The sequence below is a fragment of the Phalaenopsis equestris genome, unplaced genomic scaffold (genome assembly GCF_001263595.1).
Source record: "Phalaenopsis equestris unplaced genomic scaffold, ASM126359v1 Scaffold000511, whole genome shotgun sequence".
NCBI lineage: Eukaryota > Viridiplantae > Streptophyta > Magnoliopsida > Asparagales > Orchidaceae > Phalaenopsis > Phalaenopsis equestris.
The window spans coordinates 742,601-765,237 of record NW_018164951.1 but is presented as its reverse complement, the minus strand read 5'-3'; the positions used below and the strand labels follow the sequence as shown (position 1 = coordinate 765,237).

At 33.4% G+C, this 22,637-nt stretch overlaps 1 protein-coding gene across 4 annotated transcripts in view; it reads left to right on the top strand.

Moving 5' to 3' along the window:
• The window catches only part of LOC110028319 (villin-2-like), a 32,185-nt gene extending 11,758 nt beyond the window's left edge, over positions 1-20,427 (top strand). For all 4 annotated transcript variants that reach the window (XM_020730118.1, XM_020730119.1, XM_020730117.1 and 1 more), the window contains 16 exons: positions 5,895-6,054; positions 6,162-6,318; positions 6,398-6,498; positions 6,595-6,753; positions 9,557-9,625; positions 10,404-10,472; positions 10,557-10,694; positions 14,064-14,192; positions 14,489-14,636; positions 15,026-15,036; positions 15,127-15,267; positions 15,346-15,471; positions 16,623-16,688; positions 17,868-18,132; positions 19,790-20,022; positions 20,120-20,427. In XM_020730118.1, coding sequence (XP_020585777.1) covers positions 5,895-6,054; positions 6,162-6,318; positions 6,398-6,498; positions 6,595-6,753; positions 9,557-9,625; positions 10,404-10,472; positions 10,557-10,694; positions 14,064-14,192; positions 14,489-14,636; positions 15,026-15,036; positions 15,127-15,267; positions 15,346-15,471; positions 16,623-16,688; positions 17,868-18,132; positions 19,790-20,022; positions 20,120-20,233 — 2,086 coding nt within the window. In that variant the 3' untranslated portion in view covers positions 20,234-20,427. The remainder of the gene's footprint in view (positions 1-5,894; positions 6,055-6,161; positions 6,319-6,397; positions 6,499-6,594; positions 6,754-9,556; positions 9,626-10,403; positions 10,473-10,556; positions 10,695-14,063; positions 14,193-14,488; positions 14,637-15,025; positions 15,037-15,126; positions 15,268-15,345; positions 15,472-16,622; positions 16,689-17,867; positions 18,133-19,789; positions 20,023-20,119) is intronic.
• The last annotated feature ends 2,210 nt before the right edge of the window (positions 20,428-22,637 follow it).

The following is a 22,637-nucleotide window of genomic DNA, read 5'->3' as shown; positions in this document are numbered from 1 at the left end:
TGTGTGTATGTGACGAAAAAGTCATGACGAATGTTTTCCTAAGGCTTGGAGTCCTATTGGGAACTTTTTCCCTGAGTCTTCGCAAAATAACCCATAACCACTCGTCTATAAGACGATGGTCTTGTGCCATAAATGCAGGACATCAAAGAAAAATAGGAAGTGGTTAGAATTTCTAAAAGGGTGAGTCTCAATTCTAGTTTTCTAGGACGGTCAATAGGAACTCCTAGAGCTAGATCCTAGGCTCCTAAGGAGGAGAAGAGAAGACCTCACAAAAATGAGGTCAACAAGGCCTCGTGCGGGAGGAGATGTCTCCCATGAAGGAAAAGGCAGAGTGGTGCCCTAGCTTGCGCGAAGCATTATCTCAGGCCGAGCCGTAAGGGAGTGAAGGGTGAGCCGTGCATGAGTAAGGGAGAAGAGGAGGCATGAGTGCGGGTTAGATAAGCCGAATTAAGGATATTTAGTTTTTAATTTATATTAATTGAATTATATTTAAAGCATTGATATGGATATTTCATATTATTTTGTATGAAATATGTATGTTAACACTACTGCATAAATAGTTGTATATTAATTTTTTAGAAAGACATCAAAGTATTACATGACTTTTAAATTTTAACAGAGGTGCATTTATTTATTGAAAAAATAAATATAAGACTTCTCATAAGAAAATAATATATGTTATGATGAATAAAGTAAAAATATTGTATGCATAAATGCTTGTATGTGTTTGTTAAGAGGAGTTTCACCCCCTTATGGTTTCGGCGAGGGTGCGTGCGTAGTTTTTTTCTACCACATTAAATGAATCACTGTGTTAACGAGAGATTATTGGTCAGGGTTGAGTTGACACCCACTCACCTTTGAAAATTGTGAAATTTAGATTGACAAGAGAGCATCAACTATGTGTATTTAGATCAACGAGAGAGTATCAGCTATGGGTGGGTAGGTATATTTTCACATCATAAAATAGTAGACCTAGTGACAGAGCTTTTGCGTATCATCCTTCCCGTGTCGCACAATTACGGGATCGACGCGGGACTCCTGCTAATTGCTACAATCTCGATAGCAGAATTTTAGCTGATGGGGTGGGACTGGTTGCTGTATTTCATAATCCCACACAAGATTCCCGTCTGTTTGCAACTATCAAAATTTTTTTGTCTTTTAGCTTTTTTCTTTTTTTATTTAAATTAGGGTTTATTCTAGCATGAGACTATTTATATGTTTGTATTTTCTGTTTAAGGGAACTTTTGATTTTTATTTGTGTTTTAGAGATTCTATGATTTCTGCCCTAATGGAGTGTTGTATCTTTTTCTTTTTCAAGTGGTGTGTTGGTAGCTCTTGCAGGAATAGGTCGCGAATCTCATCGATATTCACATCATTTTGTGGTTTTCTTTGTTGTTTTCAGTGAGAACAACCACCGATCGGTGTTGACCCCTGACCAAATGCCGTCAAACTCATGTATTATCTTCAACTTGCCATTCCACAACTACCTCTTTACAAAATGTCCAAATGCCATCAAACTCATGTATTATCTTCAACTTGCCATTCCACAACCACCTCTTTACAAAATGTCCAAATGCCATGAAACTCATGTATTATCTTTAACTTGCCATTCCGCAACCATCTCTTTACAAAACTCCATTCCAAAATCTCTTATAGGAGCCCTAGAATGGTACCATCTGGTATCACAGCTCGACAAACCCTAGATTCTTAGAGATTTGTCATTCTTTTCCCAATCCAAAAAAAAAAAAAACAAAATAAAATCTCACAAAACCCTAATCATTCACACCACAATATAAAATATATTCTTTCTACCTCAACCAAAATTTTACTTTGAAACCTAGCACCAAGCCTAAGCTCTTGACCAACTGAGAGTAGAAATTTTAAATACTCCTAGAATATTGATTGGGAGGAAAATAAACAATGTCGCCTAGAAGAAACCTTCAAAGAGGTGTCCAGGAGCTTATTAGGGAGATTATATAGCGACAAATCTTCTAAATACAGTAGTGGTTTGCCACACTTGAGATGAGAAAATTATGTGAGGTCATCCATAACCGCAACGATGACTTGTAAAATTGAGAGGAGGAAGTAAATCCCTTTCATCAGACAATTTCCAATGATAAAGAACCACTACTTCGACAATTCAACATAGACTATTACAGAAGAAGCCATGAACTTGTAGTAAATGCGAATTTATTAGATTTCGACAGTTGCATGGATCTGGATGAGTTTATCAAATGACTTTAAACAACAAAGCAAATTTTTTAGTACAAAAATGTTCCTTGTGATAAGAGTTAAATTGACAACCATCAAGTTCAGGAAATATACTTCGTTGTGGTCAAAGAACCTGAAGCATCTTTGATAGTGGGAAAGCAAGAGTAAGACCACCGCTTGGTTTAAGATGAAAAAGGAGATGCAACGCAAATATTTTCCCCAACATTATCATCATAATATGTTCATTAAACTTCATCACTTGAGCTAGAGAGATTCTTCTGTGGAGGAGTGCGCAATTGAATTTAATCAACTTATGCTAAAATGTGAGTTTGAGGAACACACAATAACGAGATATCTTGAAGGACTGAAGTCGTCTATGAGGAATGTGGTGCAATTGTGGCCGTATTAGTTCATTTTTTATATACATACCCTAGCTTTGAAGGTGGAGAAACAATAAGGTTACCATGTGACAACCAAACCTTATAGGCAGAGTTCAACCAAGCTCAGACAATAAGGGAGCACCTAATGGAGTATCCCAATTGAACCTACCAGAGAAAAAAATTCGTTAAGAGTGGAGAAAAAGTGGAGACCTCCAACACTCCCAAATCTATCCAGCAAAGAAGAGCCTCAAGTGCGATGGCTTTTGGATACATTACATCTGATTGCCCATATAGGAGGATTGTCACTTTCACTGAGCAAGGAGTAATTGAAGAAATGGACAGTGACACGACAGAGGATGAAAACTTTAGAGAGCAGTCTCAACTTCTAGTCAACAAGAAAGAGATAATAGTAATTCAAGGTAAACCCATGAGAGAGACTCCAACTGGATTAGCATTGATTGTTTTAGAAGGTAGTAAGTTCGAGCAGTTGATACCAGAAAGTTGCTGGATATCCTAACCAACAGTGTACCTCTTGAGTGGTTGCTACTGAGAGTGATTCAACATGACATATATTTCATTTCAGAGTTCGTTCATCTAGACAGACTTGTTTATTAGATTTGCCCAACTGAGTATGAGAATGAGGAGAAGCTTGCTACAAATTTAATTTCTTGAGATTTGATTCGTGAGAATATCTATCTATATGCAATTCCAGCTTTGGTTGTGTCAAAAAAGAATGTATATTTATTCTATCAAAACAGACTTTGGAATGACGTTTGTGTTTTGGAATCGCCTAAAATGGATATGAAAATTGGTTTTGTAGTGGGACTCTCATACATACCAAGATGATGATTTTGTTATGATGGTGATAGATCAATTCTAGAAGCTTTTAGAGAAGAAGAAAAAGCCTCTCCACCCGTGGAGGTTGATGCAGAGCTTTCGCGTGTTCCGCCTCCCGCATCTTGCAATATTGGGATCTGCATGGGACCGAAGCCGTTCCGTCCCGCTAATTACTACAATCTCAATAGTGAGATTTTGGCTGATGGGACCAATTGTGAGATTTTCTAATCCCGCATAGGATTCCCTCCCGTTCGCAACTTTTATCAAGATTTTTTTTCCTTTTCAGCTTATTTTTAATTTTTTTTATCTTTAATTATGGTTTCTTATAGCTTGAGACTATTTGAATGTTTGTATTTTTAGTTTCAAATAACTTTTTGTTTGGTTTGTGTTTTGGAGATTATATCTGATTGTTATTCTAATGGAGTGTTGTATTCTTTTCTTTTATAAATGGTTTGTCTGTAGCTTCTATAAGAATATTGATCAATCTTCTAGATATTTGTTTTGTGACTTTTTGTGATTTTTTTTTTGCTTTCAACGAGGCAACCACTGATCGACGCCAGCCCTTGTCCTAACGTCATCGAACTTGCGTATTATCTTTTACTTGTCATTCCACAACCATCCCTTTCAAAACCAATTCCAAAATATCTTCTACGAGCTCTAGAACACTATCATTTTGTGTGAGTCTCAATGTGCCAATGCCGTATGTATTAGCTAGGGGTGTGTTAGAATATATTTAGATGGTACCTCTGAGACGGATATTAAAGCTAAAAGTATGAAGTACTCAATTTAAAAGATTAAAATCCTGAAAATTAAAGCCAAAAGCATATCAAATATTAGGTTATTTTCATTGAACAAATGTTATTAATACATATATTAGATTATTATATGATTTCTAGAACAAATTGGGAAAGACCAACATACATGTTGCCTTCTTTTTGTTGACTTACTATATTTTATAAGTGTAATTGTTTGAATAGGTTATTTTTGATAACTTGTTACGGGGCTTTAATATTTCTGAGGTTAATTTTTTAAATAAAAAATAAATACTAGATGAGAGAATGTGTACAAAAGACAAGGTCAAAAATGAAAGTAAGTTTTTTTATTTGCTAAATTAATTAATTTTTTTACTGTCCGTTTCATTTTATTTGGATTGTAAACTGTTAGTGATAAAATTGAGAGTAGAAAATATTAAATTCACTGTCCAAACTTTTGTTTTCACCTTGGAAATTTCAAGCCATCAGACTGGGTCGTGACAAGTTGTATTTTGACAACATAATTGAATTTTTGTTAGTTAATATGCTCATCCTTTTGAGATGGAAATTTGTTAAAATCTCACTTAAGTTTGTCTTATTAATAGAAAAGGATAGTCTTTGAAATTTTTATGCAAAACCTTTCAATTTCTTTTTCCATATAAAGAAGGAAAATTAAGTACCCAATTACAATATTTTTAACTACTTAATCACTTCCGTACTCCTATTCTATTTTTCTTTACACTATGCATGAGTTGCCCCCTGCTGCCCTCTCACCTGGTCTATATTGCTTGCTGTCACATTTGTGTAAATTCTTTCCATTGGGACGGATCATGTTGATCCTGACAAGATCCCAGTCGTATCCGATGTACTACGTGTTTGAAGTTTGTGGGTGACTCGATGCAGTAGGTTATTGACACTAATCTTCTTTCTTCTGGTTAGAACTCAACTGGCTTTCCCTTAGCGAGGTATAAATGAGGGAAATATATTTGTCCGCGGCAGGGAAGACAATGTTTGTCAGTGTTTGACAAAGAAGACACATTCAATCATGCCTAGATACACCTGACCAAGTTATGTGGGCCGCATGCATGATTTGATGTCTCCTTTGTTGGTTAATCTGATATTCTTTGGTTGGCCAGTGGATATGTTTTATCAAGTTAAGGGGGCAACCTCCTCGTTACCCCCACTGGCATTGTGATATCTTAGGCTTCTTTTGGTCATGCCTTGGACCCGCAAAAGCTAAGGTGCTCATGAGAAGATAAGTAGCTATTTGGATTCTGCATCATGCAATCTTGCAATTGTTCCCAACTTATCCACCATGGTCAAGACCCCCTTGCACATGCTCTCATGGTGTCTAGGACTCGCTGATTGCTTTCAAGCTGGCATGCACTTTAGCTTTGCAGTATTGTATGCACAAGCTACCTCCCCCAAATACATTATGATGGTGGCATTGTGCCAGAGGCTTAATGTGTACATATGATTCACAGGGAAAAGGAAGGACCGTGATTATTTACACTGTAATTTAAATCTTGAAAAGTATGACATTCGTTTTCATCGAATGACCGAACCGTAATCACTATTACATTTTTTTAGAATTTCTTATGGCTCGAAACTTTGTGCAACCATATGATTGATTGTACATTTGCACTAAATGATGAAATTTTGGCGCCATTCACAATCTTCCATTGCTGTGTTTTGATGTTTTTACCTCTTGCAGCATCAATGATGGTCAGTTGAAGTTGGAAGAAGGCTCGCTTTCCAAAGCAATGCTTGAAAACAATAAATGCTATTTGCTGGATTGTGGTGCTGAGATTCATGTTTGGGTTGGTCGAGTAACACAATTGGAGGAGAGGAAAGCTGCATGCAAAGCTGCTGAGGTTTGGCCTTTATATCCTATTATCCCTTCTCTGATGTATCCACCTTAAGATAAACTTGATCATCTTTTTTCATTCTTTTTATTATTATTATTATTATTTTTTTGAAGGAACTTATAAATAATGAGAGCCGGCCAAAGGCAACCAAGATAAGCCAAATTATTCAGGGATATGAGACTCATTCATTCAAGTCCAACTTTGAATCTTGGCCTTTAGTCACTGGTACAGGAAGTGCTGCGGGCGAGGAAGGGAGAGGAAAAGTTGCAGGTACTACATGCAATTTAATTGAAGGCTCAGTGGACCATTTTGTTATTGATATTTTTTTAAATTTTTTATTTTTGATAAGCTCTGTTGAAGCAACAAGGCATTGATGTGAAGGGAAGCACAAAAACTTCTCCTGTGAATGAGGATGTTCCGCCTTTGTTTGATGGTGGGGGGAAAGTTGAGGTAAGCATTTATATCCCCCTCTTTGTTCTCAGGAAGCTCTAGAATCCTTTAATATTGCTGGAATTATTGCGTGACATGTTTGATGAATACTTTTAGGTCTGGCGCATCAATGGTAGTGCAAAGACATCAATTCCACAAGAAGATGTTGGTAAATTCTTCAGCGGTGATTGTTATATCATACTTTATACATATCATTCTGGTGAGAAAAAAGAGGATTACTTCCTAGCCTGTTGGATTGGAAATGAAAGCATTCAGGTAATTAACGGTGCTTACATATATAGCCCTCAAATAAGGATATAAACATACATTATAAATTCCATTCAAAATCTAAGGACATACTCATACAGTCCTATGCTGCTTGAATGGATTATAATTATTAAAAATACTCTAGCTATTCCTTACAGTTGGAAAAGGTAGCTTTTAGCTATCATTTAAAAATAATTTACTGGTAAGTTAATAGAAACTTTGGAATGTAATAAATATATGCTCATTAATGTACTTTAAATTTAAGTAATGCACATTAAAATGGTCACTTAAGCAGGTTTGATACTTTTATATCTTTAAAAATGGACTTGAAACTATAGGAAAAGACCTTTTTTTTTTGGGCTTAAAAATTTGACTGAAACAACTGAAAACCCACTGAAAACTTGGTTATAGAAAAAAATTATTCGTTTAAAAGCCACCAACCAGAAATGCTTGTTGGCACAAAATCTGCCTAGAGTTTCTACATATTTTAGGCCAAAATATTATTGAGTCATTTTTTGCATTAAATCCGCCTGAAAAAAATCTATGGCTGAAGCATTTTCTTAAAACAGTAAAAACACTAAAGTTGTCTGTCGTCTATATGATATAATTTGTAAACCACATCCATATATTTTATAATAATAATGTAACATTCAAGCAATTGAAATATAATATACACAATTGAACTTAAAAGATCAAATTTGTTTGTATTTAAATATAAAATTCAAATTATTACAATCTCATTATCTTTTTTATTCACTTTCCCTTCTCTCCCTCTTTCTCTCTATCACAAGACTAAAGGAGCGAGGGATAGGAGCCCTCGGTTAATAAGGGCGGGTGCCTTGTGGTTTGCTCTAACGACACCTGCTTTGCAGATGCCGTTAGCAGTAAATATTTAAGAGATTTCTTTAATAAAGTCTGAAGTCATTTAAAATTTATTTTCCTCGTCAATTTATATAACTTTAATTAGTAATTTACTTTTTTGTTTTCATTAACTAATTTAATGATTTTTTTTAAAATTAGTTAAATAAATTAAAATGTTATTATTATTACACACAACAATGATCAACTGATTCCTTCATATTCTTTTTTGTACTCCATAATCTATTAAACATTATTTCAAAATTATCTTTTATATGTAAAGCCGTACATATCTATGCTCATCGTCATTTAAAAATCATAAAAAACTATTTATGGTGTAAAAAAATAATAATTGGGAAGATGTCATTTGAGAAGAGATAAATGTCCTAGAAAAAATCACACTTGGAGATCGTTGGACTGTCAAATAGGAAAAAAAAATTCATTAAAATTTGAAATGGTGTAGAACAATGCTAGTAGCAAAATATTATACACAATCATATAAAATAGACTATCAAGGAATGTTTTCTCCTGTTTTTAACATGAATACAATTTAAATTCTAATTTCTTCAGTTGCAAATCTCTGATGTTATGCAATAAATATGATATTAACAATACTTTTCTTACATGATGATGTTAAATAAGTTTATATGAATCATTTAGTAGGATGCTATAATTTTTTATAGAAAATAAGATATGGAGATTTAAAAGGCTTTATATGGTCTTAAACAGTCTCTGAGGGCATGATATGATAAATTTATAGAGGTTATGTATAGAATAAGATAAAAAAATCATTTACTCTTAATAGAATATTCCATTAATGGTGTTACTTATGGTTATTTACCCTCCCGATCATAAAAGAGAAATTTTGATTAAGGTTAATCGATAGGCACTAAATGTTCAGATTATGATACCAACAATTCACTTTTGATTAAGAAAATTTCCTGCTAATAGTTTAGAGCATATGATGGGGAGAATGATAACAACCTAAATTAAATACCATGATTCCATCATCCTAGTTTATAATGGACCCTAATAAGTCAGAATATGTAATCGTGAAATTTTAATATTATAAATGCCAAAAATGTGGTCATTTCTATTTGATTTTTAGTTAGAAGATGTATTGTGACCCAAATGAAAAAGTGAATTGTATAACTCACTTACTGTCAGCATACATCCTCACAGGTCATTTCCATTTGTTTTTTAAATCTTCTACTATAATTTTAATCTTGTAAGAGTTCACCGATACCTTGAGCGACTGCTCTAAATTCAAATTAAACACTTGTCTTTGAGACAACATGTTTCTTGCTTCAAGTTACCAAGTTTCATTCCAATAGTGTGTAGTGTCCAAAAATTTGGATCTTATCTACCCGTGATCCTACATGATCAATATCAATATAACCTTCAATTTTTAGGATTTGATGTTTTCTATAGAGAACCACTTTTTCAAGATTTGATTTAAATACATAAAAACTATATAAGCAGCTTGAAGTTGAGATTTTTTTAATTTGTGCATAAATTGATTTATGAGAATTACAATAAAAGCAATGTCATAATGAATGCGAGAAGATTAATTTTCTTATAACCCTTGATATTTGCAAATGACAACTTATGTTCCTTTATTGCTAATATTCAGTTTTGGTCTAATTTAGTTGGAGTTTTACATAGCTTGCAATGAAAGCCTAATTTTTTTTTATAGTTTAATTGGAGTTTTATATGGCTTACAGTAAGCCAATTTTTTGCTCTCAAAATATCAATAATATATTTTTGCTGTGCTAACTTTAATTTTAGATATCTTTCTAGTTACCTACTTATTTTTTTTACCTCTGATACAAAATAATTTATTTTCATACCAAGTTACCATCGATTTATATTTATAAGTTCGTGGAAAATGATATTTTAAAATTTGCTATTTTTCCTGGCATTTGGATGATAAGAAGTTCTACTTTTCACCCAGGATGATCATATGACGGCTTCTCGATTGGCTAATACAATGTGGACTTATATGAAAGGAAGACCAGTTCAGGTATTACTTAATATTTTCATAATTAAATTTTTGTTCTTCCCTTCACATCGACGCCTTGTGCAGGGTTGTCCTCTTATATCTATTTTGGGGCTCATTCAGTAATTATTATTAGCTACTATATGTTTTAGAAAGTGGATATATTAAACTTCATTTTGATGGAAAGCCTTTTGCCCTTTAACAAGAAGTACTAACCGCACATGCTTCTCCTGTATGCCTTCACCATCATGAACAACAGCATTTTGCCCAACTCTCTGAAACTTACAATGTGACTCTGTTTTGTAATGGACTACAACCGTGCAAGAAAACTTTAACAAATACGGTTAGGTCTTGATAGAAACAACCTCCGTGAAAAGCAAGGTTAGGACTGCCAAAAGCAACTCCTCCATATAACCTGCATTGGCCGGAGCTTATGGTATTATATATATATATAAGGTTGGTCGGGAGACTCGTATAATAGTCTTTGGCCAATCTTTTTCAAGAATATATACATATATACATATATACATGTGTGTGTGTATATTATATATCTATCTATCTATATATATATATATATATATATAGAGAGAGAGAGAGAGAGAGAGAGAGAGAGAGAGAGAGAGAGAGAGAGAGAGAGAGAGAGAGAGAGAGAGAGAGAGAGAGATATCTGATGGATGGTGAGCTAGTGTGTGATTCAAAATGGTGCGCTTATAAATGCACCATTGGAATCTACCCGAGCTCACTATTATAAATCTTATGCTATAGTTTCTTAACTTTTGGACATTTTCCATGCCCACCGTAGGGTCGCATTTTTCAAGGGAAGGAGCCACCACAATTCATTGCCCTCTTTCAGCCAATGGTTGTTTTAAAGGTACTATCTACTTTCTGAATATGTTAAGCATTTTAGAAAGCTTGACACTAGTATTGAGTGAGTGTTCCCTTTCAATTTGTGCAGGGTGGTCTGAGCACAGGTTACAAGAAATCAGTGGAGGAGAACAATATTCGTGATGAAACATATGCATCTGATAGCATTGCACTAATTCGTGTGTCTGGTACTTCAGCTCATAATAATGCAGCAGTTCAAGTTGATGCGGTAAGCCATGTTTTATAGTTTTTGTTATTTCGTTAGTAATCAATTTGTGAAAGATTTTTTGACATTTGAGTATTGCATATATCTCAGTGTTACGCATCAGCCATGACTGGTAAATATGGGCCATTAACATTGTTTCGTTGGTTTCATTTTATGTTTTTTAAGAACAAAGTCTCCATGGAAATGCTTTGATGGATGGTATAGTGTTTCATTCATTGGGGATGTAAAAAAAAAAGCAATTTTGCCAAGGATCTTTGCAGCAAATTTGATTTAAATGGTTTCTATAGAACTTAGTGCACTTCTGTTGATTTTTTTCCTTATGTGGAAGAATTTTTGTTATAGTAGTTTCATGTTCAATTTTTTTGAAGAAAAATATTATGACCATATAATGTGAAGGAGCACAAAAGTGACAGTTATAGTGAATTGCTATATTACAATGTAAAGACAAAAGGACACTACAGGATAATAGTATGGCAAAGTATAGATATCCATCTGATAGGTTAAGAGACCCATGATATGCTTTGCTTTGTGCCTCTTGGCTTGTAGTCTAGTGAATATGGGAGGGTGAAAATAATTTTTAATTATCCCTCTCTTAGAGAATACGATTTGAGATCTCTAATCTATTTGGGCATCCATACTCAATAGGCTAACTTCTAAATCAGAAAGTTTTTGAGATAAATTGTCATCAACATTTTCAATAATAATAATATGTTCAAGGACTAACTCCGTTGGAGAGGCTTAAGCAATGGTTTTGGATGCTGAAGAGATAATGCTATTTTTCATTAGATTTATTTCAACAAGGAGAGGTTCAGAAGGCTCTTATTGCACACAACCATTTAATGTTTGTTTCAAAATTTGTGGACATGCTTGAATTAAGGAAGATCAAATTGCTCCCACCACAATTGAAGATATATTTTATTTATTTGCATTTTCCCCATGTTCCTAACAGCATGAATCAATGATAATTTTCTCAGATTTGGATGAGCTTTGTAGCAATCTGAGTAGTTGTGTCTGAAATGTTTTAAGTAATACAATATGAAATAATACGTTCAATTACAATCTTTTGCCAATGACCACAAAACAAGGCAATCCAAACATTATTTTTTGAAGGCCTAGTAAAACTCAATTCAATTAGAACGCTTGGCCTTTGACGGCATTGGGAGGCTGGTGGTTGTGGCATTCAGTTATAAGAGTTTGCTAAGGCATATGGAGAATCAAGTTTATGCTGATTAACTGTTGGAGCTGCTGTCAAAGAAAAGAAATTTATACTAGAGTGATAGGAGGTTCCATGGATGAGTCAGGATGAGCAGACTACTTTAGTATTCGCATTGGAATATCATTTACTTGATAGGAACTCTGTGAAAACAATCTATAATAATATATGCTTTAACGAATGATCTGATAGTTATATGGCGAGGATGAAAAAGCCCGATTGAATGTTCTCTAGTCAAATGCAATTCTGACATGAATGAACATATAATCTCTACTTCTCCAGAATGAGACGTCCCTTCAAGAATTTGACCACTTTAGAGAAGGAAACTGGCCTTGCTAATTCAAATAACTCTGATTATTTGAAGGTAAGAGTTTGTTTATCTTGACACAGAAGGATTGTTTGTGATGAAGAGGACCTAAAAATTAGATGAAAAAGTTGTGAAAGTTGGAGCTTTCTGAGATCTCATAGTCACCAATCCTCTAATAAATTTTGCTAAGGATTGGGGAGCATCTACAAAAAGAGAAATTGAGAGCTGACGGATCATTGTTGGAGGGGCACAAGGGGGGTAGTAGCCACTTGAATTGTTGACATTGAAGTCGCAATTGCGAGAGGAGGGATGGTGTAAGGGGCATGCAATGGGGACGAGAAGAAATCAAATTCAAGATCCTGTCAGGGGAGTGAGGAAAAATGCTGTTGGATAATAATAGATAGACAAAAATTTGTAGGCCTCGAACCACAACTAGCTCGCAAGGATGCCATCCTTGAAAGTTGTATTTGCATTAATATATTAAAAAGGTACAAAAAGTGTACAAAATTCTGTCATTAGGCAGTTATAGAATGAGAGATGACTTTTAAAATATTAGGTAAAAAAAAAGCTTGTTGCTCATTTACATCTTTCAAAACAAACTCCCTATGGGGGGTTATGTGGACACGACAATGTATTGCTCTATTGCTCGCTCTAGCCATGTGCTGGAATATGACTTTTTTGAAATGTAGAAGGAATGCAAAATCTGGGCTGATATGCTGTTGGATTTTCCATGTTCTTTCATTAATTGATTCCCATTTAGGGTCAATGACAATGTTAGTATTTGAGCAAGCTTGCACAGCTTGCTGCCCTAAGGTGCAAGCTCTTTTGTAGAGCGGCACAAAGGGAAGTGCTACTAGAGAGCATGTGAATGGTGAATGCAACATAGCTGATCACCCTTGATGATGACTACAAGAATGAATGTAAAGCAAGCACAAAGGGAAGTGCTACTAGAGAGCATGTAAATGTGCCATAGCTGATCACCCTTGACGATGACTACGAGAATGAGAGTGATGTTGGAAAATACCAAGATGGATGTGTGCAGTGCACCCAATGAGTTTGATGGTGTTGGTCCATGACCACAGAAAGTGCTCACAACTTCAATTGGGCCCATGATGAGTGCGGTGAGAATGGCGCAATGTCAGGATGCGAGATGCATGGTACTTTTATATTTCAATTTGCTAGGAACCACTTTTGCAATTGGAGATACAGTACTTCCAGAATAAATTTTATAATGTAGAAGAAGAGATTTTTTTATTCTTAGCTCTACAGATCATTCTTGACATTGACTCTGATATGTTTTTTCCTGTATCTTTTACATCATAATACATATCGACATGGCTGTTTCTTTCCGCTAAAATCAATATCGTAGCAGCTTGCCCTAACATTGCATTGACGATAGATGCATCATGTACTATATCTTTGGCGTGCTTGTGATTGGAAAAGTTTTGAGAAAATAGGAACAATGATAAGTTGAAGACAAACAAACAGTGGAATTGAGGTTGGAAGTTCAACAGTATTAAATTTCTCCCCTCATTCTCTCTGTTTTTTGAGCTTTACTATGAATACCTCCAATCTTGTTGGACAGCATATATGGTGCATTCAGCTGATAAATCACCTGGTTCTCATCTATAATTTTTTTTTTTATGGAACTTAACCTAAAAATTCGTAGTGCTTAAGCACAAGCAATTCTTTTTCTTCTTTCTTTCTCCCCCTCTCAGCTTCCTATGTTTCAGTAGTTAGTCTATATTTAATATAATAATATTTCTTCGAAAGCTACCAGAAATTGAGGTTTACATCAATAAAATGTAATGGGGGTTATTAAAGTTATCACCTTTTGACAATCTTTGAACAGGTTGCAACATCTTTAAATTCTTATGACTGCTTTCTTTTGCAATCTGGAAATACTTTGTTCATATGGCAAGGGTCATCTAGCTCGTTTGAGCAGCAACAGTTGGCTACAAACATTGCAGAATTTTTGAAGGTAAACTTTTGATATTTTATTTTTCTATTACAACATACATAAGCGGTACTGTGCTAGCATAAATTTAATTATTGACCCGTCTTTATTAGTCAATTTTTTATTTATAATAAATATATAAAATAATTTATCACAGTGTTTTTAGTAATTGACGTCAAATGATAAAATTAAAAACTATCATATTTACACGGTATATAATCAACCCAAGTATCAAGTTGGAGGAGAAGACACTGTAAACTACTTATTATGAAACATTATCTCATTTTTTTAGTCCCTAATCAATCTAATTATTCATATAGCCTGGAGCTGCATTTAAACATGCGAAGGAGGGAACAGAGAGCTCTGCTTTTTGGTTTGCTCTTGGAGGAAAACAAAGTTTCTCCAGCAGTAAAGTAACGACAGATATTTTTAGAGATCCCCATTTGTACACGTTCTCATTCAACAAAGGTAAGATTCTCTCTCAGTTATATTAAACAATAGGAAAATTTACATACTGGCCACTCAATTCCTATGTATTTACATATCTAACACACAAACTTCAATCTTACATATATTCCACTTTACCTATGCATGAGAAGGTATATTTCTCTTTTAAAAGTTAAAACGGTGGCATTTTTTATGTGACATGAAAGATTTCGGTGATATAAATTTAAAATACAAAGTTTAGGTGTTCGATATGTAAATGCATAGGAATTGAATGGTATGTATGTAAATGCCCCTAATTAAGATTTGTTTGATTTGCCTTCTTGAAAAAAAAATCATATAACAACTCTCTTCTTTTTCTTTTTATACCTAACGGCTTCGTCTTTCCTCATGCTGGTGTGATGAACCTCCAGAAAAATTAGAGGTTTGCCTCATCTTATTTTATTTATTTAGTTCATGCGAATGCTATTTATTTCGATAATCTTTAGTTGCTGTTCCTCCTCCTTCCTCGCAGGTCACTGAAGTTTTCAACTTTGTGCAAGATGATCTGCTAAGTGAGGATATGCTGATACTTGACACCCACTCTGAAGTCTTTATTTGGATCGGCCAATGTGTAGAAACCAAGGAGAAACAACGAGCATTTGACATGGGCGAGGTTATGAGTGTGATCTGCATATTTTTTTTGCCATATTGTCTGTGTTAATTCTGATATTCATTTAATTTTTCTATTCAGAAATACATAGAGCTTGCAGGATGCTTAGAGGGGCTAGCTTCAGATGTGCCCCTTTACAGAGTCACCGAGGGCAACGAGCCCTGCTTTTTTACAGCATATTTCACCTGGGATGGTGCAAAGGCTGCTGTATGTTCTGCAAACTCTTTGACCTCTTACTATGATGCTAGTATTTAGCTGTTTTTTTCTCATAGTGGTCCAATAAGAAGTGTGCAATATTTTCTTGGGGGCATTTACATACATACCACCCAATTCCTATGTATTTATATATCTAAGACCTAAACTTTACCGTTTACATTTATACCACCCAAATCTTTCATATCACATAAAAAATACCACCATTTTAACTTTTAAAAGGTAAAATACACCTTTTCATGCTTAGGTAAGTTGACATGTATTTAAAAAATTAAGTTTTAGATGTTAAATATGTAAATACATAGGAATTGGGCGGTATGTATGTAAATCTTCCTTTTTTTATTCAAATTATTTTATTATACTAAAACATTGCTAATAAAAAACTGAAGTAGTGTAAAATGAATTGGTGCTGTGGTGGGGTACTGAGAACTTCTGGGGACTGTTCATGATGGGAGGGGAAAATTGGAATTTCTTTCGTTAATAACATGGATATTAAATGCTTGTTTTCTAGTTGGACTTGTTTTATGGGCTTTCAGGAGTTACATTTAAGATCCATTGTTACATTGTGTCTTGAACAAATACCTCCAAAGATTTGGTGATTGTTTGTGTGGACATGAGCTCAAATTAATCTCAAATTTTACTCCATGCCTCTGAACTGCGCAGCTTGAGACTTTTCCACAGGAAATTCTCACTAAACACAATTCTAAAGGGAAATTTACATACGTAGCACACAATTCTTATGTATTTTCATTTCCCCCACCCAAACTTCATATTTGCATACATAGTGCTTTGGTGCTTGAAAGCTATGCATGAAAAGATGTATTTCACTTTTAAAAGATGGTAATAGTGTTATTTTTTATGTGGTATTAAAGATCTCAGTGCTATTTGTGTTGTGAAAGATTCGGTGTGAGATATGTAAAAGCATAACAATTCTGTGCTATGCGTGTAAATGTCCCAGACTTAAAACATGTCATTACGCCCTTGAATTATAGGGATGACAATAGATTAATTCTTCTTAGCCTTTTTTATGGAAAAAAAAAAATTCATTTATCTCCTTTTAAGTTTATGTTGTGTAACGTTACTAATTTTTCCATGCTTTGGATATGTTTGTACTAAATTTTTAATGCCTTTCTAATATGAAATAGGCCCATGGGAATTCTTTTGAGAAGAAGCTTGCAATCTTATTTGGGACAGTTTTTCATACTTCAGAGGTAATTTTTCTTCTTGAAATGTGATGTTATTGATTAAGTTCTGTAATTTATTGGCGGTGAATAACTTTGATGAATCACGTCAGAATTAAGTGGATATATACTATATTAAAGAATCATGTGTTAAGTTGTCTTTTAGTCAATATCAAACTTAAAAATCCTAAATTTGGAGTTCTTTAGCATGTCGTACCAAAGTTATGTAAATGAATTTATTGAATCACATACAGCTACTTATTTTGTTTGCTCGATACAATATGAAAAATTTGATGATGCAATGAATCAATCATAATTTTAGTTGTTTTTTTTAAAGTGGATACCAGCCTTTTTTGTATCAAGATATTTTTAAATCATGTACGAGGACTGATATGACAAGTAAATATGATTTTGCTTGAATGTGTAGATTTATGATCTTGATTGGATATGCTGCCATTTTCTTAGGTCCTGCCTAGCCTAAAACAGAACTTGAATATCATTGTTATGCAAATATAGTATTATTCAAGACGACTTTGCATTTGGTATTACTTTAGTTGATACCTTTATAATCAAAATGAGTTGGAACTTTGAAGGATTGGAATGAAACATTTTATTTTTGATTCGGTGAGAAGATCATCAGTAAACATGTTTATACTTTTTTCCATGATCTGATATGTATAAGGTTGGCTTGCAAAAAAAAAAGAAAAAAACAGATTGCATTCTTTATGTAGGCATGGGAGGTTGCCAATGTTCTTATTTTTCTTCTTTGTTGAACTCGTCAGTGTTTTGTGCAGCTAGTTCTGGGATTATGACTATAAAATTCAGATCGGTTACAGAAAATTACTTGATTTATTTGGGGGCATCTACATACATACTGCCCAATTCCTGCGTATTCTCATATCTAACACCTGAACTTTAATTTTTATATTTATAGCACCCAAATCTTTCATATCACATAAAAAAAAACCACTATTTCTACTTTTAAAATGTGAAGTACACCTTTTCAAGCATAGGTAAGGTGGCATTTTTGTAAAGTTGAAGTTTAGGTGTTATTTAGGTGTTAGATATGTAAATAAATAAATAGGAATTAAATGGTATGTATGTAAATCTTCCTTTTTCTTTTCATTTTTTTTTTGCATGTGGCTAAACTTTTGTTCTGTGCTGTATATAGTATTTTGCGTGATTTAACCCTTTTTTAATTTTTTTCAGTCTAAGGATAAATCAAATAATGCAAATCAAAGTGGACCCACTCAGAGGGCATCTGCTTTAGCAGCACTCTCTTCTGCGTTTAATCCTCATTCTAAGGCCAAGCCTGCAAACCCTATTCCAGTTCGTTCAACTAAGGGTGGTTCTCAAAGAGCAGCTGCAGTTGCTGCTCTGTCTTCTGTTCTCACAGCTGAACAAAAGAAAGCACAAGCTGAGGGATCCACTCGCAGATTTGGCAGAAATTCACCCCCAGATTCAAATACTATTGGTAATGTTGGCATTTTCTTTTAAGGGAGATTTACATATATAGCACACAGTTCTTGTGTATTTACATATTTCACACCCAAACTTTCATAGTTACATAAATAGCACTTTGTTGATTTAAATCTATGCATGAAAATGTGTATTTCACTTTTAAAAAGTTGTAATAGCGCTATTTGTGATGTGATGTTAAAGATTTGAGTGCTATGTGTGTAGATATAAAAGTTTGGGTGTGAGATATGTAAAAACTTAAGAATTGTGTGCTATGATGCTTAGTAATTTGTATTTATAATATATTACTTAATTGCGTGTTTTTTAAGTTCCACCTCTTCAGATCACCCTAAAAGAATCTTCTTGGGGTTTATTGCTTCCCTGAAAGAATAGTGCCTTTCAAATTGTATAGGATCTTTCTCTAGATGTAATTGCAGAATCTGTCACTTTATTTGTATTACAAAATTTAATTGCACGAACCATTATAGTAAAAAAAAGGTAGTGGTATGTAACATTATCCTTAGATTTTAGTGTGCCTTGTTATTTGAATTCAAATTGTGCAAACTCAAGAAATGTTATCGGCTTAGCGTTTTGAAGCTGATATTACTGACAAGAAGAGAATACATTGTTTTTTCTTTTTTTTTTAAACTAGTTTACAATCCTACTAGATTACTTGTGATGCAAGGCAATAGTATGGAAGACCTTATCGATCGAAATGATGACTTTTATGTAGAATTAATATAATCAAAAGTTTGCTAAATAATAAGGAAACATGAAAATAGATGAGATGATGGATTAGAATAAAGAGAAAAAAATAAGGACTGAATAGGCTTGGTGTGATTCCACTGGCTCTTCTATCTCTTGAAATCAATCTATTTTACATCCATGGAAAAGAATTTTTTAATTATCATCACATAGGATACTAATCCTACAAGAACTACTACAACAACAACAACAACAACAACAACAACAAGCCTTTATCCCACTAAGTGGGGTCGGCTACATGAATCCTTTTTCTCTATTGCGTCCTATTGAGTGCCATATTTTTACTTAGTTCTAATAGATTAAGATCATTTTTTATACAATATGCCCGTCTTTTTAGGAAATCATATTTATTGATTAAAGTCTTTGATAACACATGTTTAAAAAATTCATGATTTAGAATGACTTTACAGCCCAAATGACAGTAGTTTTCCAATCAATATGATGGAAAATTGAGCAAAAGTTGGGCTTCACCATTTTATCTACTTGTCCAAATTACTTTGTTTTCTAGCAAATGTATATCCTCAGTGGCCTTCAACACAGTAATATCTTGGGCCCTGCTGCCTTGCATCTGATTTCTACACAATATAATAGGAAGATTTACATATCTATCGCTCAAATCTTATGTATAAACTTATCCAACACCTAAACTTCAATTTTTACATAAATACCATCTCACCGCTGCATAGAAAGGTGTATTTTACTTTTTAAAAGTTAAAATGGTGTTATTTTGATGTAATATGAAAGATTTGGGTGGTTTAAATGTAAAAAAGTAAAGTATAGGTGTTAAGATATGTAAATATGTATAAATTGGGTGGTATGTATGTGAATGTTCCGATAAGATAACTGTGCTTCATAGATGCAAACCGTTTCTTCGAAATGATTACTTCAATTTCCTTTTGTAATTATAGAATCACTAAAGGGAGAGACAGCAAGTTCTGTGACATGGGATCCAGCTGAAGACTCAACAGAGAAGGAAGTGATTGAAGGGGAAGGTTCCGTATCAGAGAGCAGTGATGCGAGTTTAGAGGCGAGCGGCGACACCTCTGTAGAAGATAATGCTGATGAAAACACATATAGCTACGAGCGGCTGAAAGCGAAATCCAGGAAACCGATTACTGGAATCGACTACAAACGCAGAGAGGTGCGTTCCTTTAGCGTTTAGGATTTAGGGTCTCCTTTGGGTTTATTTCTAAATGGATCAAGTGACCCATGTTGATATATTTATGAACTTTTTACAGGCATATCTATCTGATGAGGAGTTCCAGACTGTTTTTGGAATGACCAAAGAAGCATTTTATCAGCAGCCAAAGTGGAAGCAAGACATGCAAAAAAGAAAGTTTGATCTCTTCTGAATTCTAATATTTCAGGCATATTTCTCCAACTCCTTTAAGTTATATATTTCCTTGTTTTCATTTTTATTTCTTTTTTTTTTTTTTTTCACTTTCTGCATCTTTTGGGGGTTACTTCTGCTAGTTTGCTGGAGTGATTTTTGCAGTTTTGCATGCATTCTTTGATTTGTAAATGAATATTGAAGTTTGGTGTTTCAGAGTTCTGGGGCTTTTAACCGGTTTGCTCTTATGAAGGATCCGTATGTATATATTTTGGTGTTGCATGTCGGCTTCCTGCTGTTGAATGAATGCGTGGCTTCTAAATTTACATTGTAATGCTGTTTAAATTATTGCTAGTTTTCTGCTTCGACATTAGACGTTTGATAAAGTACATCTGATAACTTTGTGTTCTTCGTACTATATATGTAGGGCCATTTACATACATGCCACATTGTTTTTATGTATTTACATATTTAACACCTAAATATTCATATTTCCTTGCATAGCACTTCAATGTTTAATATGACATAAAAAATATCACAGTTTTTATAGGGAACACATCTTTTTATGCATCATGACCCCGAGGTTTGATAATTGCAAATATTAAACTTTGGGTGCTAGATATGTAAATACGTGAGTTGTGTGGCATGTATGTAAATTATATATATGAGCTAGATTATGCCTTTGCTATTGTGTTAGGGTTTATTTTTTATGGGTTGGAGATTTATATGGTGTAAGCACTGATTAATTATACATCCCACTAATGCTTTTAAGACGTATTTAGATTTTAAATAAAATATAATACTCATATGATAACATTTTAAATCTGCGTAATAATTTTTGGGATATAACATTTTAATCAACATGTTTATTCTTAATAAAAAATTGGAATAATTTATGACTTCCCAATTAAAATAATGAACTGAATTTTGCATTTTTTGAAATTTTTAAAGTTCTAGAAATTAAAAAAAATTACCAAGACCTAAAACTATAAATTTAAATGGAAAAATATCTGATTTATTCCAATATTAATGCCATACGAGTTCTTATGCAACAACTTTAAGCAAATTTAATGATTTTTGCTTGTCTGGATACAATCCGCATCATTATATCTATGTATATATATTCATTTAAATAAATATAGATAAATAAAATAGCAAAAAATTAAGCTATTACTAAAAAATTTTTCTATACAACTTAGCCTATTAGTTGAGAGTTTTCCAACTAAAAATTTTTAAATTGGAGGCCTTGCGTGTACATGTGCAAATTTATGATTAAATTTTGAAAAATTATTTTAGATCAGATTTAAAGAATAAAGAACATAATTTAAAACACTAATTAATTTGGGATTAAAACGCCCCATAAATAGTTCAAAAACTATTCTATCCTTCTTCTGACAATTAAATTTGAAAAATAAATACAACTATAACTACAATATATTCAGAAAAGAGAACCAAGAGCTGGTCATTATTTAAGTTCCTGAACATGTCAATCAAAATTGGCACCATCGTTATAACAAGGGGCATTGACATGCATGCTACAAGTCTTAGGCATTTACAAATCAACACCTAAATTTTTATATTTACATATATAACACTCAAAATTCGATATCACAACACAAATACGGGTCACCAATTTTTTTAAATTTAGAATAGACCACCTTGTCAGCTATAGAATTTTAATAGCAGGGTGACAAAAAGCATCGCAATATTCAGACAATTTTTGCTATTGAAAGATAATTAGATACTTAACTCAATAATAACTCCTGATAAAGACTGGCTCATTTATATTCAACATAATCTTGCACCAAACTAATCATCAACCATATGATGATCCACTTAGGAGAATTAGATGTTTTAAACTCCGACTCAAGTAAAAATAGGTAAAGATAGACCTGAAAAGTCTGGGGCAGTGTAAACTATGATCATAATTTATTAAAATTAAATAAAAATATGACGGCGAGTATAACCAACCTCACTTAGTGGGGATATCGGTAAATGCTTTTTGTTATTGTTTTGTTTAGGCTTTAGTATCATTTAAGAAAAAAGAGACTAGGTTTTAGCTAGAGTCAATAAGCAAACCCTAAGCCTACATCGAGGGGATGGAACCAATATTATTTTTTAGCATGGGCAAAATCACCCAATGTCAAAGTTTTTTTTTTTTTTTTTTTTTTTACAAAATCGATGGGTGCAAAGTTACTAAATTGCCTAAATTATATAGAAAATATTAAAATTAATTATTTATATAGAAAAATTTCAAATTTCAGGAGAGAATTGTCAATCCTAGACAACCTAATTCCGCCCCTACCAAACCTCCTCTCATCCTCTAAAATTCTCATCAGTTTTCATGCAAAGTCTGAGGTTCACAAAAAACATAAATCAAAATAACATTGTTCCCACAACTTTTAAATTATATATATATATATATA